We start from the raw sequence: 12,484 nt of genomic DNA, 5'->3' as shown, positions 1-12,484 counted from the left end.
AGGTTAACCCCTCCCCTTCGAACTGTATTCTGGGATGTGGTGGGAAAGTTTTAAAAGTCTTTGTCACCCCAACCTCGGGGTTCAAATTTGCTTTTGAACCTATTGCGCAATAAACTTTGGTCTACAGCTATTTGCTCTGGTTGGCTGGACTCCTCCCTTTATTCCGCAGGGACCCGTGGGCTCTGCCCGACCAGCTGGGGGACTGAGCAGCCTCACACCTAGATTTTTCCTTAACAAATAGCAGAGCAAAAGAGCAGCCAGGAGGTCTTGATTGAAGACTGTCGCCACAGGACTCCCACCTGCCCCCAGGTGGAACAAGATGGAAGCCCCGAACAAAAGAAGACCCCGACTTTTATTAGCTGCTAATCCCCCATGCTACACCCCCAAGACTACATCATGACTACATCATTGACACATCACAAAGAGGAGGGGTTGAGGGAGGAGTTGTGGTGGTAACCTGAGTGTCTTGTTGAGAGCCAGTGGGGTGTAGTGGTTAAGAGCGGTAGTCTCATAATCTGGGGGACCGGGTTTGCTTCCTCGCTCCTCCACATGCAGCTGCTGGGTGACCTTGGGCCAGTCACACTTCTCTGAAGTCTCTCAGCCCCACTCACTTCACAGAGTGTTTGTTGTGGGGGAGGAAGGGAAAGGAGAATGTTAGCCGCTTTGAGACTCCTTCGGATAGTGATAAAGCGGGACATCAAATCCAAACTCTTCTTCTTCTTGTCACCTGCCTGGTTGCTCCTTTCCTCTCCCCATGATTATATTCCTGAGGACAAAGAGGAGTTCATGTGTTTCCTGCAACACACGAATCCCAATCCCAAAGAAGGGCAGTGCCAAAGAATGCTCCAACTACCGTACAATTGCACTCATTTCACACGCAAGCAAGGTTATGCTTAAAATGCTACAAGGCAGGCTTAAGCAGTATGTGGACCGAGAACTCCCAGAAGTGCAAGCTGGATTTCGAAGGGACAGAGGAAGCAGAGACCAAATTGCAAACATGCGCTGGATTACGGAGAAAGCTAGGAAACATTTACTTCTGCTTCATTGACTATGCCAAAGCCTTTGACTGTGTCGACCACAGCAAACGATGGAAAGTTCTTAAAGAAATGGGAGTGCCTGATCACCTCATCTGTCTATCCCTATGTGGGACAAGAAATCTCTATGTGGGACAAGAAGCTACAGTTAGAACTGGATATGGAACAACTGATTGGTTCAAAATTGGGAAAGGAGTACGGCAAGGCTGTATATTGTCTCCCTGCTTATTTAACGTAGATGCAGAATTCATCATGCGAAAGGCTGGACTGGATGAATCCTGTAATAAAAAAATTAAGGTTGATACGGAAGGGGGGCATGTTTGTCAACCCCCTTCCCAGAAGCCTTCAGAGGGTTTGAGGCGATGACCTCAAGGGCGCCCGGCCCTTCAAGGACCCCTCAGCCCCCTCACTCTTTTGCACTAAGCACCACGTGAAACCCAAGCCCCAAAATAAAGTGCCCTTTCCCTTTCCCTGGGTAGACCGGAGGAGCGAGTAGCTTATTTTATGAATGAACAGACTATCTGCCTACGGGAGCCTCCTGACCAATCAGCCTGCACCCAACGCAGCCTCCAGCCAATCAAGACAATGCATTTGGTCTGCAGTGTCAGCTCCTGCAGGCCTCATTCACCTTCTGACAAGCTGTTGACAGCTCCCTGATGGGAGAACAATGGACTGACACCTCGTATCCTTGCTAAGCCCATCAAAATTGATACAATGTAGCAATTCGTTTCCCAAATGAGCTGCCACTGTTGCAAAGGGCTAAAAAATTATAAAAATTCATAGAAAATCACCCGTACCACCGATTCTCTTGCTTTCAATGCCAAACTGCTCAATTTCCTCAGGACTTCAAGACTGCCCAGTACCTTCCATAATCCCTCAAGCGGGAGGTCACGTACACCCAGGAAAGACCTCATTGATGCCAAATCACCCAGTTTAGCCCTTCCTCCAGGCTCGGCCGGGTGACAGACTGTGCAGACTAAGACCCCATTGTTCTCTTATCACCGGTACTCAGAACGTGCCTTTCAATACGTGTTCCAACTCTGCATGTTTCCCCCTCCCTCCTCCATATGTTAATCCTGTAGAACCCTCCCCTGTTCTGATGTAATCGTGATGTAGCAATGATGTAGTGATGATGCTTTTTAACTGTATCTGGGGTAATGGTGGGAAGTTTTAAAAGTTCATGTCACCCCATCCTGGCGGTTCAATCTTGCCTTGAACCTGTTGCGCAATAAACGTGGATCTTCTCCAACTTGCTCCAGTCTCTGGCTGCGCTCCTTTTGTTCCGCAGGGACCCACGGACTCAGTCTGATGAGCTGGGTGGCAGAGCAGCCTCGCACCTAGATTTTCCGTAACAATGTCTTGTATATATAATAAATATTCATAAATTTACCAACCAAGCGCATACATAGATATGTCGACCACATGTCTGGAGCAGCTCAGGAAGACCGTCCTGAAACCATTTTGACTCCCAAACTGACCAAATGTTTTCTCTGCAAGGAGGGAGGGGGTGAGGGAACCTTCCCATTGTCTCAGGAATTGGGAAATCACCATCTCAAAGGAATGGCCAGACTACCAGGAAAGGGAATCAGATAAGGCATTATCAGATAACCTGGCAGGCAGGAAAAACAACAACATTCAAATTTCTGTCGTAGACCACCTTTTCTGTGATGCAGATATGATGTTTGTAGTAGGTGGTCTTGGGTTATGTCCCTTCTGTGATGTATGGAGGGGTGGTCTGGAGCTCCAGGGCAGGGAATTTAAAATGGCAGGCACGCCTTGGTTGGGGGTCCTCCTCAGGGGAGCACCCTGTTGCAACAGATCAATAAAGATCAGGCTTACTAGCTGCTTTGCTTCTCAATAGTCTCTGGTTGGCCTCTGTTCTTTTCTCCTACCGATGGAGAACCTACAAGGGACTCTGTAAAGGGCTCTTGTGTCCCCCATAAGGGAAGAAGGGCAGCTTTTGTTTACAACAGATGGCACCCCAGATGGGACCCTCGGTTGCCAGGATTCAAGGGGGGCAAGGAAGGACTGGTGATCCAGCGCGCACCAGGCCATTTGCCAGGAGGAGCCACCAGTCCTCTAGTGACCCCAGGGTCTGGAAAGAACTGGAGTTCCAGCGGGGCTAACCAGAGGAAGCAACGCTTGATCAGGCCGGCCACAAAATGATTTATTTTTAAAATAATCTTTATTGATTTAAACTACACACATATACAAAGAATTTGGAATCTCATATTGCAAAAAAAAGAAAATTAAAGAAAAAACAATGAAGAAAAAAGGAAAGAAGAAAATACAGAAAAACAAAGAAGAAAAAGCAGATTTAAGTGCATAAAAAAACTTAATCTTCCTAATTAAATAAAAAAGACTTGTGACAAAACGAGGCTTCCGTTCATTCTCATTGTACTGTTCATACTGTCGTTGTCCCCCCCCCCCAGTTTTATATTCTTTAATATTGTTCCGGTCTACTCCACAAACAGTATTTGTTGTCAAAATAAAAAAATTCCTTCCAGTAGCACCTTAAAGACCAACTAAGTTAGTTCTTGGTATGAGCTTTCGTGTGCATGCACACTTCTTCAGATACACTTCTTCTTCTGAAGAAATGTGCATGCACACGAAAGCTCATACCAAGAACTAACTTAGTTGGTCTTTAAGGTGCTACTGGAAGGAATTTTTTTATTTTGACTATGGCAGACCAACACGGCTACCTATCTAGTATTTGTTGTGTTTACAACTATTGCTCAAGTTCTGCTAATATGGTGTGGTTGGTACAATATGTTGTTTTATAATCCTTAATTATTCTCCCTTCTCCAAGTATTTTCTGGTTCAGTACTCCTCTAACTCTTCCTGTCAGTTTTGCTAGTTGTAAATATTCTAACATGAGTATATGGCTTCGCTTGGTGATGTCCACAAGGGTTTTTTGGCTCAAGTAGTCCTTTACATTTATTCCAGATTTTATATCACGATTTTCTTATCACATGGCTCAAAAATCCCCTGTGGACCTTCACTTTTCCATACATTAAAGAAGCATGCCATCCAGACCGATTCTCGTGGCCTTCCAAGTCTAATAGGTCCGTATCTTTTAGTGTAATTCAGTCTTTTATCCAAACCAATCCTGCCGCCGCATGGTAGAATTGCAAATCTGGCAATGCAAAACCTCCTCTCTCCTTTTGATCTGTTAATGACTGGTGTTTAATTCTTGGTTTCTTTCCACTCCATATAAATCTAGATATTTCCCTTTTCCACTCCTTAAAACAATTCATTTCTCCTAAAATGGGTATTGTTTGGAATAAGAAAATCATTTTGGGGAGGATATTCATTTTCACAACCAAGACACTTGCCCAGAGTGAGAGATGGAGTTTGGTCTAGGTTTCCATATATATTTTTTTTAAAATTCTTTCCATACTTTACTAGAATCATCCTCATATACATTTAAACTTTTATTTGAAATCCAGATCCCTAGGTATTTAACCTTATTTTAAATTTCCAGGCCTGTTTTTTCTTGAAGTTCTTTTTTTTTTCTTCCATTGTGAGGTCTTTTGTCAGTAATTTAGTTTTTTGGAAGTTTATTTTCAGCCCCAGGCCGGCCATAAATTAATCTAGCAAAGACCCCGGGATGGCCAGGAGCAGCGCATGCGGACGTGAGTCTAGGAATGGAGAAGATTGTGGGCGGGATTCTCTGAAACACCCACAACCCAGATTCTCATCCTTTGCTGTATCTTTTGCTGACGGTCTTCATTCCCAGCCTTCCTGGCAAGAGGTAGATAGGAGGGGGAGGGGAGAACAGGAGAATTGGGGTTCTGCAATTAGAGAGGCAATGAACTGCAAGGGGAGAATGCCAATCAAAACTCTCATTCCCTGTCGGGGAACCTGAGATCTGAAACTTTTTGCCAAGGAAGATGCCCCAAGGCTGGTCCAAGTGGCCAGTTTGGATAGCAAGGGACTTGGGCTCGGTTTCCGATTTCTCTTTTTCTCCTAAATGCAGCTGCACCGGCAGCACCAAGATCCGGGAGGAAGTGACTGGTGCGCGTCAGAGCGCAAGGGCGTTTAAAGTTCCTTTCCGTTCTCTCTGGAGCAGCCGGATTTGGCACTGGGCTGCCAGGCGTCCAATGGAAAGGGACTCTTTTCCCTAGAGGCAGAAAAGGTTGCTGGGACCCCATGGTAAATAAAGGGAGGGAGAAGGACTTTGTAGCATCCTTCGTAGAGAAGACGAACGACTGTCAGGTAAGGAAAGACCTGGGAAAAGGCTAGCGGGTTTTGGCTTTGGTTGAAAAATGGGATCCCCACATTCTAAGAGTTATAACTGCAACACTCAGAGGCATATGCTGGTCGCAGCAGGAGGGGGGGGTCTCCCTGGATGCTTCAGCATCCGGCCTCCTCTGGGTCTCCTGCCCCCCTCCTCTCCTCCCTCCAAGCCTGAACTGCTCTCTGCCCCAGACTCTTCTGGCTCACCAAACCCTGTTTCAGCGTCAGCTTGCAACATCTCCCCTTCCGGTCTGCTCCCTTTTCTCCCTCTTTCTGCTCATCGCCATCCGACCACCAGGAAGGCAGCCCTCCTTCTGAAACACCAAGAGAGTAAACGGACAGTTCTCTGAATGGAGAGGAGCAGAAAGCAGAGTCCCCTCAAGATCAGTATTGGGACCTGTGGCTTTTCAACTTGTTCATAAATGATCTAGACTTAGGAGGGAGCAGGGAGGGGGCAGTTTGCTGATGGCAGCAAATTGTCCAGGGTTGTTCAAGCAAAGAGAGATTGCAAGGAGCTCCAAAGGGACTTCTCCATACGGGGTGAATGGGCAGAAAATACAGTTCATTATCAATAAGATTAAACGGATGCATGTTGGGACAAAAAACCAAACACCTGTTAATATCATGTTGTCAGAGCTGCTTCCAGATCCTAGCTCACAGAGGATCACGCTAGCCAGCGTTCACTTTATAAAAGTCTTTATTGAGTTACAGTTTCCATTTCCAAGCTGCCGCGTGCAGCTCTACGTCTTATAAGCTAGACCGGCGAAGCTCCGTCTGAGTCTCCGCCTCCTGTACACCAACTTAATACCCTCGCCTTACTCCACCTTTTCCGCCTGACCGTTCTTCTCTGGGTCCCTCTGCCCCCCGTGGTCTCTTCCTTCCTGGACTCTTCTGACGCTGACCCCCCGGACCCTTCTGTCTCCTTGCGTCTGGCTTTAGGACCTGGCTCCCTTTCCGGGCTGCTTACTGCGCCGCCTTCCTGTGCATTTGAACTTGGCGCGCGCGCCCAACCTTCCACTTTCCGCTTGACCGTTTCTTCGCTCCCCGATGGAGGTGTGGCCACTCCTGACTCATACCCTCCCCCCTGCGGCGAGCCGCCGGATCTCGATACCTGGCGCCCTTCCTCTCCACTGCGCTCTGTTGGGGACGCTGGCCCCGATTTCCAACTGCTGCTCTCTGAACCCCCTCTGGTCCCTTCTTCCTGGGGTGTCCCCCTAAGCTCCCCCCTTGCTCTGGTCACTGGCGCTCCTTTCTGTGAATCTTCTGATTCACTGGAAAGACTCAGAGATCTCGGGTCGTCGTCATCACTCATCTTTTCTTCGGACTCCTCCCCCTCGCTCTCTGTTTCCTCCCTTGCCCTCACCTCTGCTCCTGAACCCCTGACATATGTGCAGGCTCATGGGGTCTGAACTGGATTTCCCTGTGTGCTCTAGACCAGGGGAGAGGGGAGCTGGTCGCAGCAGGAGGGGGAATCTCTATGGATGCTTCAGCAGCCGGCCTCCTCTGGGTCTCCTGGCCCCCTCCTCTCCTCCCTCTGAGCCTGAACTGCTCTCTGCCACAGACTCTTCCAGTTCACCAAACCCTGTTTCCTCCTCAGCTTGCAACATCTCCCCTTCCGGTCTGCTCCCCTTTCTCCCTCTTTCGGCTCATCCCCCCACCAGTCCCCAGGCTCTGAGCCTTCTTCCCTTGTGGGTCCCCCAACTGGTGCCTCCCACCCCCTCACCAGCCAGTCCATGACAACAGCAGCAGCTACAGCACTGTGGTACTCTGGTGGGAAAACTCCTGAGTACATGACTGGATCAAAAATTCTGGGACTATGGAAAAGTACTATCTTCCTGAAACCCCAGAATGAGGAGGAGCTCTGGGGTTGCCCCATGAGGTTCATGAGTGAAGATGAACCCCCCAGGAGACTTCCCTGGTACCTGCAGCTCCTCTTTTCCCCTCTTGAAATTAGGCTTGGGGGAAATCTCCCATTCCAAGTATTTCAAGTTTTCTTCAGAACGCGCAGGAGGCAGTGATGAAGTTCTGGTGAAGAAGCAGTGCTGGGAGATCATGCAGTGGCAGAATGACAGAGTTTGGTGCAAAAACCAAAGGTGCTTTCATCTAAAATTATACTCACCATTTTGTGAGATGTTGCCTTCCTTCTTTCATTATTATACAGTTTTACATATAAACACCAGAACTTCACATATACCTCATGCTTTTAGGAATGATTTCCTGCTGAGTTCATTGCTCAGAGTGGACTCTGAGAGGAAGACGTCCCACACTCCATACATCTAAATGGGTTCTCCCATGTGAGAGTCCCTAGATGTTCCTTGATCACTCTATTATAAATAAAGCACTTTTTGCAGTCTTTTCATTTAAACTGCTTCTCCCCTCTGAGTTTGTTGATGGTTTGAAGGGTTTCAACTCTTAAAGTTCTTCCTGTCCATGAGTCTGTTGATTTTGAACTTCCACTAAGAGTGAACCTCTATCTACTTTCCTGATATTTCTACGGTTTGTCTTTTGTGTGAGTTTGTTGACATAAATCAAGGGTTCCACTCTGACTGAAGCTCCTTCCACAGTCCATACCATTAAATGGTTTCTCCCCTGTGTATCTGCTGATGTTTTCTAAGATTTCCACTCTGAGTGAAGTATTTACTGTACTCCATACATTAAAATGGTTTCTCCCCTGTGTGAGTCTGTTGATGTTTCCTAAGACATCCACTATTACTAAAACTCTTTTCACACTCCATACATTGAAGTGGTTTCTCCTGTGTGTGTGTCCGTTGATGTGTTCTAAGCTTCCCATTATCACCAAAGGTCTTTCCGCACTACATACATTTAAATAGTTTCTTACCTATGTGAGTCTGTTGATGTATTCTCAGGTTTCCACTATAACTGAAGCTCTTTCCACACTCCATGCATTTAAATGGTTTCTCTCCTGTATGAGTCCGTTGATGTCTTCTAAGGTCTCCATTCTGAATGAAGCTCTTTCCACACTCGATACATTTAAATGGTTTCTCCCCTGTGTGAGTCTGTTGATGTTTTTTAAGTGTTCCACTCTGACTGACGTCCTTTCCACACTCCATGCATTTAAATGGTTTCTCCCCTGTGTGAGTCCGTTGATGTGATCTAAGTTTTGCACTCTGAGTGAAGCTCTTTCCACACTCCATACATTCATAGGGTTTCTCCCCTGTATGAGTCTGTTGATGTGATCTAAGGCTTGTATTACAACGAAAACTCTTTCCACACTCAATACATTTAAATGGTTTCTCCCCTGTGTGTGTCTGTTGATGTCTTCTATGGTGTGTACTCTGACGGAATCTCTTTCCACACTCCAGACATGTAAATGGTTTCTCGCCTGTGTGAGTCCATTGATGTGATTTAAGGCTTGTATTAAAAAGGAAACTCTTTCCACACTCGAAACATTTATATGGTTTCTCCCCTGTGTGAGTCCGTTGATGATTTCTAAGGTGTGCACTCTGACTGAAGTCCTTTCCACACTCCATGCATTCAAATGGTTTCTCCCCTCTGTGAATTTGTTGATGTGATCTAAGGCTTCCACGATCACTAAAACTCTTTCCACACTCGATACATTTATATGGTTTCTCCCCTGTGTGAGTCCGTTGATGATTTCTAAGGTGTGCACTCTGACTGAAGTCCTTTCCACACTCCAAGCATTCAAATGGTTTCTCCCCTGTGTGAGTCCGTTGATGTTTCCTAAGGCTTCCACGATCACTAAAACTCTTTGCACACTCCATACATTTAAATGGTTTCTCCCCTGTGTGAGTCCGTTGATGTGATCTAAGTTGTGAACTCGTACTAAAGTCTTTTCCACACTCCATGCATTTAAATGGTTTCTCCCCTGTGTGAGTCCGTTGATGTGATCTAAGGTCTCCACTCTGACTGAAGCTCTTTCCACACTCCATGCATTTAAATGGTTTCTCTCCTGTGTGAGTCCGTTGATGTCGTCTAAGATTTCCATTATCACTGAAGCTCTTTCCACACTCAATGCATTTATATGGTTTTCCCCCTGTGTGAGTCCCTTTGTGCAATTTAAGGTTTCCACTCTGACTGAAATTCTTCCCACACTCCCTGCACTTAAAAGATTTTCTCTCTGTGTGAGTCCTCTGGTGTGTTCTAAGTTTTGCATTGAAAGAGAAGCTCTTTCCGCACTCCATACCTTTAAATGGGTTCTTTCCTTTTTGTGTTTGTTGATGTGAACTATGTGTGCTCATTCAGTGAAGCATATTCCACATTTCACACATTTTAATGGCTATTCCTAATGAAACGAAAGGTGTCCTGTCCCCTGCAATTCTGTCTTCTCCATCACCGTTTTCAGAGTGGGCAGAAAGGAAATCCTGTTTGGGTTTCAAGAAAGAGAACACAGGAAAAAAAGGACACATCAACCGCCATTAGCACCTTCTCCTATTTCAACATCTCCTACATTCTCCCATGTCCTACCCATGTCTAATGATAGTAATTCATCAGCAACCTTTTATAATCCTCTATTCTTATTATTCTTATTATTCTTATTATTCTTATTATTCTTATTATTATTATAAAAAGTTAGAACAAGCATTATTTCTTCCCATGAAAGACCTAATGAATAATATTCTGGCAAATGGAAAACTTCCGAAAACTTGGAAGGAGAGCTTTATTACTCTTATCCATAAACAGGGAACAGATGCCTCAAACATGGCCAATTACAGACCCATTGCACTGCTAAATAACGATTACAAGATATTTGCAGACATTCTTGCAAATAGATTAAAAATGGTGCTTAAAGAGATAATTCATAAAGATCAAACCGGATTTCTTCCCGAACGATTTATGCAATCCAATATTAGATGTGTGATTAATGTATTAGAATATTTGGATATTAAAATTGATAAACCAGCAGCTATTATGTTGGTAGACGCTGAAAAAGCTTTTGATAACGTGTCCTGGAAGTTTATGAAAAAATTAATGGAAGAAATCGGACTGGGAGAAAATATTTGTAAAGGAATAAATGCCATCTATTCGGAACAATATGCAAAATTGATCATCAATGGAAGAATTACTGAGGAGTGCAAAATAAACAAGGGAACCAGACAGGGCTGCCCACTGTCACCACTGATATTTATCTTGGTGATGGAAGTCTTGAACAATCAGATAAGAAGGGATCAGCTTGTTAAAGGCATCACTCTGGGAAACAAAACATATAAAATTAAAGCTTTCGCGGACGATCTACTTGTTATGACTGAAAACCCTAAAGAAAGTCTGAAAAGAGTGCTGGAATTGATTAAAGAATTTGGAGAAGTGGCAGGCTTTAAGCTGAATATAACAAAAACAAAAATGCTTGTTAAAAATGTATCCACAGAAGAAAAGGACGACTTAGAAAAAAATATTGGGCCTGAAAATCTCTTCAAAAGTGAAATACTTGGGTATTTGGATCACCCCCAAGAACATAAACTTATTTCAGGATAATTACACCAAAACTTGGCTAGAGATTAGAAAAAACTTGGTAACCTGGAGTAAACTAAAATTAACATTTCTGGGTAGGATTTCCATTATAAAGATGAATGTGCTTCCAAAATTAATATTTTTATTTCAAATGATTCCTATACTGGGTGAAGCAGGTTGTCTCAAGATATGGCAAAGAGAAATTTCTAAATTTCTGTGGGAAGGGAAATTAACCTAGGATTAAACACCTGATCTTAATAGACATAAAAGAGAGAGGAGGCTTTTCCCTACTCGACCTAAAACTTTACTACGAGGCAGCCTGTTTCACCTGGCTAAAAGATTGGTGCACGTTGCAGGATCCGGACCTCCTGGACCTGAAAGGTTTTGACAACCGTTGGGGATGGCACGCCTACCTAATATATGGAAAAGCGAAAATTCATAAAAATTTTACTAACCATATAACAAGAAAGTCACTCTTTGCTGTATGGGAAAAATATAAAGACCTGATGGAGCCTAAAGTCCCGTGGTGGACTTCCCCAGTAGAAGCCATAGCAGTAAAATGGAAAAATACCCAGGAAAGCTGGCCAACATATAAAACTTCTAAAAAATGAAGATAACCAAATAAAATTTAAAAAATTTGAGGAAATAAGAGAACACATTTCAGACTGGTTCCAATACCATCAGTTATTTGAAAGATTTAAATTTGACAAACAAAAGGGGTTCTCAGTAGAAATTTCCCGATTCGAATCTGATCTTGTAAATTCTAAAAGAAAAACTCTTTCCAAAACTTACCGACTCCTCCTTGACTGGACAGTCAAGGAGGAGGAGGTAACAGTGGCAATGGTGAGGTGGTCCCAGGATTTTGGCCATTCAATAACCATGGCCCAATGGGAACATTTATGGAAGATCAATTGGAAATTCACAAACTGTTACACGATTAGAGAGAACTTTCAAAAAATGCAACATCGATGGTATCTAACACCATGGAAACTTTCAAAAATGTATAAAAATGTGTCAAGTAATTGTTGGAGATGCAGAGACTCAGGAACATTCTACCATATGTGGTGGACATGTAGGAAAATACAGGTATTCTAGGAGAGTATACATGCAGAAGGGACGCGGGTGGCGCTGTGGGTAAAAGCCTCAGCTCCTAGGGCTTGCCGATCGAAAGGTCGGCGGTTCGAATCCCCGCGGCGGGGTGCGCTCCCGTCGTTCGCTCCCAGCGCCTGCCAACCTAGCAGTTCGAAAGCACCCCCGGGTGCAAGTAGATAAATAGGGACCGCCTTCTAGCGGGAAGGTAAACGGCGTTTCCGTGTGCGGCTCTGGCTCGCCAGATGCAGCTTTGTCACGCTGGCCACGTGACCCGGAAGTGTCTCCGGACAGCGCTGGCCCCCGGCCTATAGAGTGAGATGGGCGCACCAACCCCAGAGTCTGTCAAGACTGGCCCGTACGGGCAGGGGTACCTTTACCTTTACTATACATGCAGAACTGCAAAAAATGCTAAAGATCTCTTTCAATAAAAAACCAGAGGCCTACCTCCTGGGAATAACAGATTTGGATATTCCACAAAAGAGGAAGGGTATCTTTTTATATGCGACGGTGGCAGCAAGAGTTTTGATCGCAGCAAAATGGAAGAGTAATGAAATCCCCTCTATACAAGATTGGATCGAAAAGCTGACAGAATATGCTGAATTAGATGGTTTATCAGAAAAAATAAAGAATAAATCAAAACAGGAATTTGTTTCTAAATGGGAGGTTTTCAAAGAATATCTGAAAAATAAATA

General features: G+C 44.7%; 1 protein-coding gene across 1 annotated transcript in view; it reads right to left on the bottom strand.

Annotated features, from left to right (window-relative positions):
• The window catches only part of LOC144329063 (uncharacterized), a 31,617-nt gene extending 19,692 nt beyond the window's left edge, over positions 1 to 11,925 (bottom strand). The window contains 1 exon segment of the mRNA XM_077935580.1: positions 8,113 to 11,925. Coding sequence (XP_077791706.1) covers positions 8,113 to 9,493 — 1,381 coding nt within the window. The 5' untranslated portion in view covers positions 9,494 to 11,925.
• Positions 11,926 to 12,484: the final 559 nt, after the last annotated feature.

The sequence above is a fragment of the Podarcis muralis genome, chromosome 10 (genome assembly GCF_964188315.1).
Source record: "Podarcis muralis chromosome 10, rPodMur119.hap1.1, whole genome shotgun sequence".
Lineage (NCBI taxonomy): Eukaryota > Metazoa > Chordata > Lepidosauria > Squamata > Lacertidae > Podarcis > Podarcis muralis.
The sequence above is the reverse complement of the archived record's forward strand: the minus strand, read 5'-3'. Positions and strand labels throughout refer to the sequence as shown.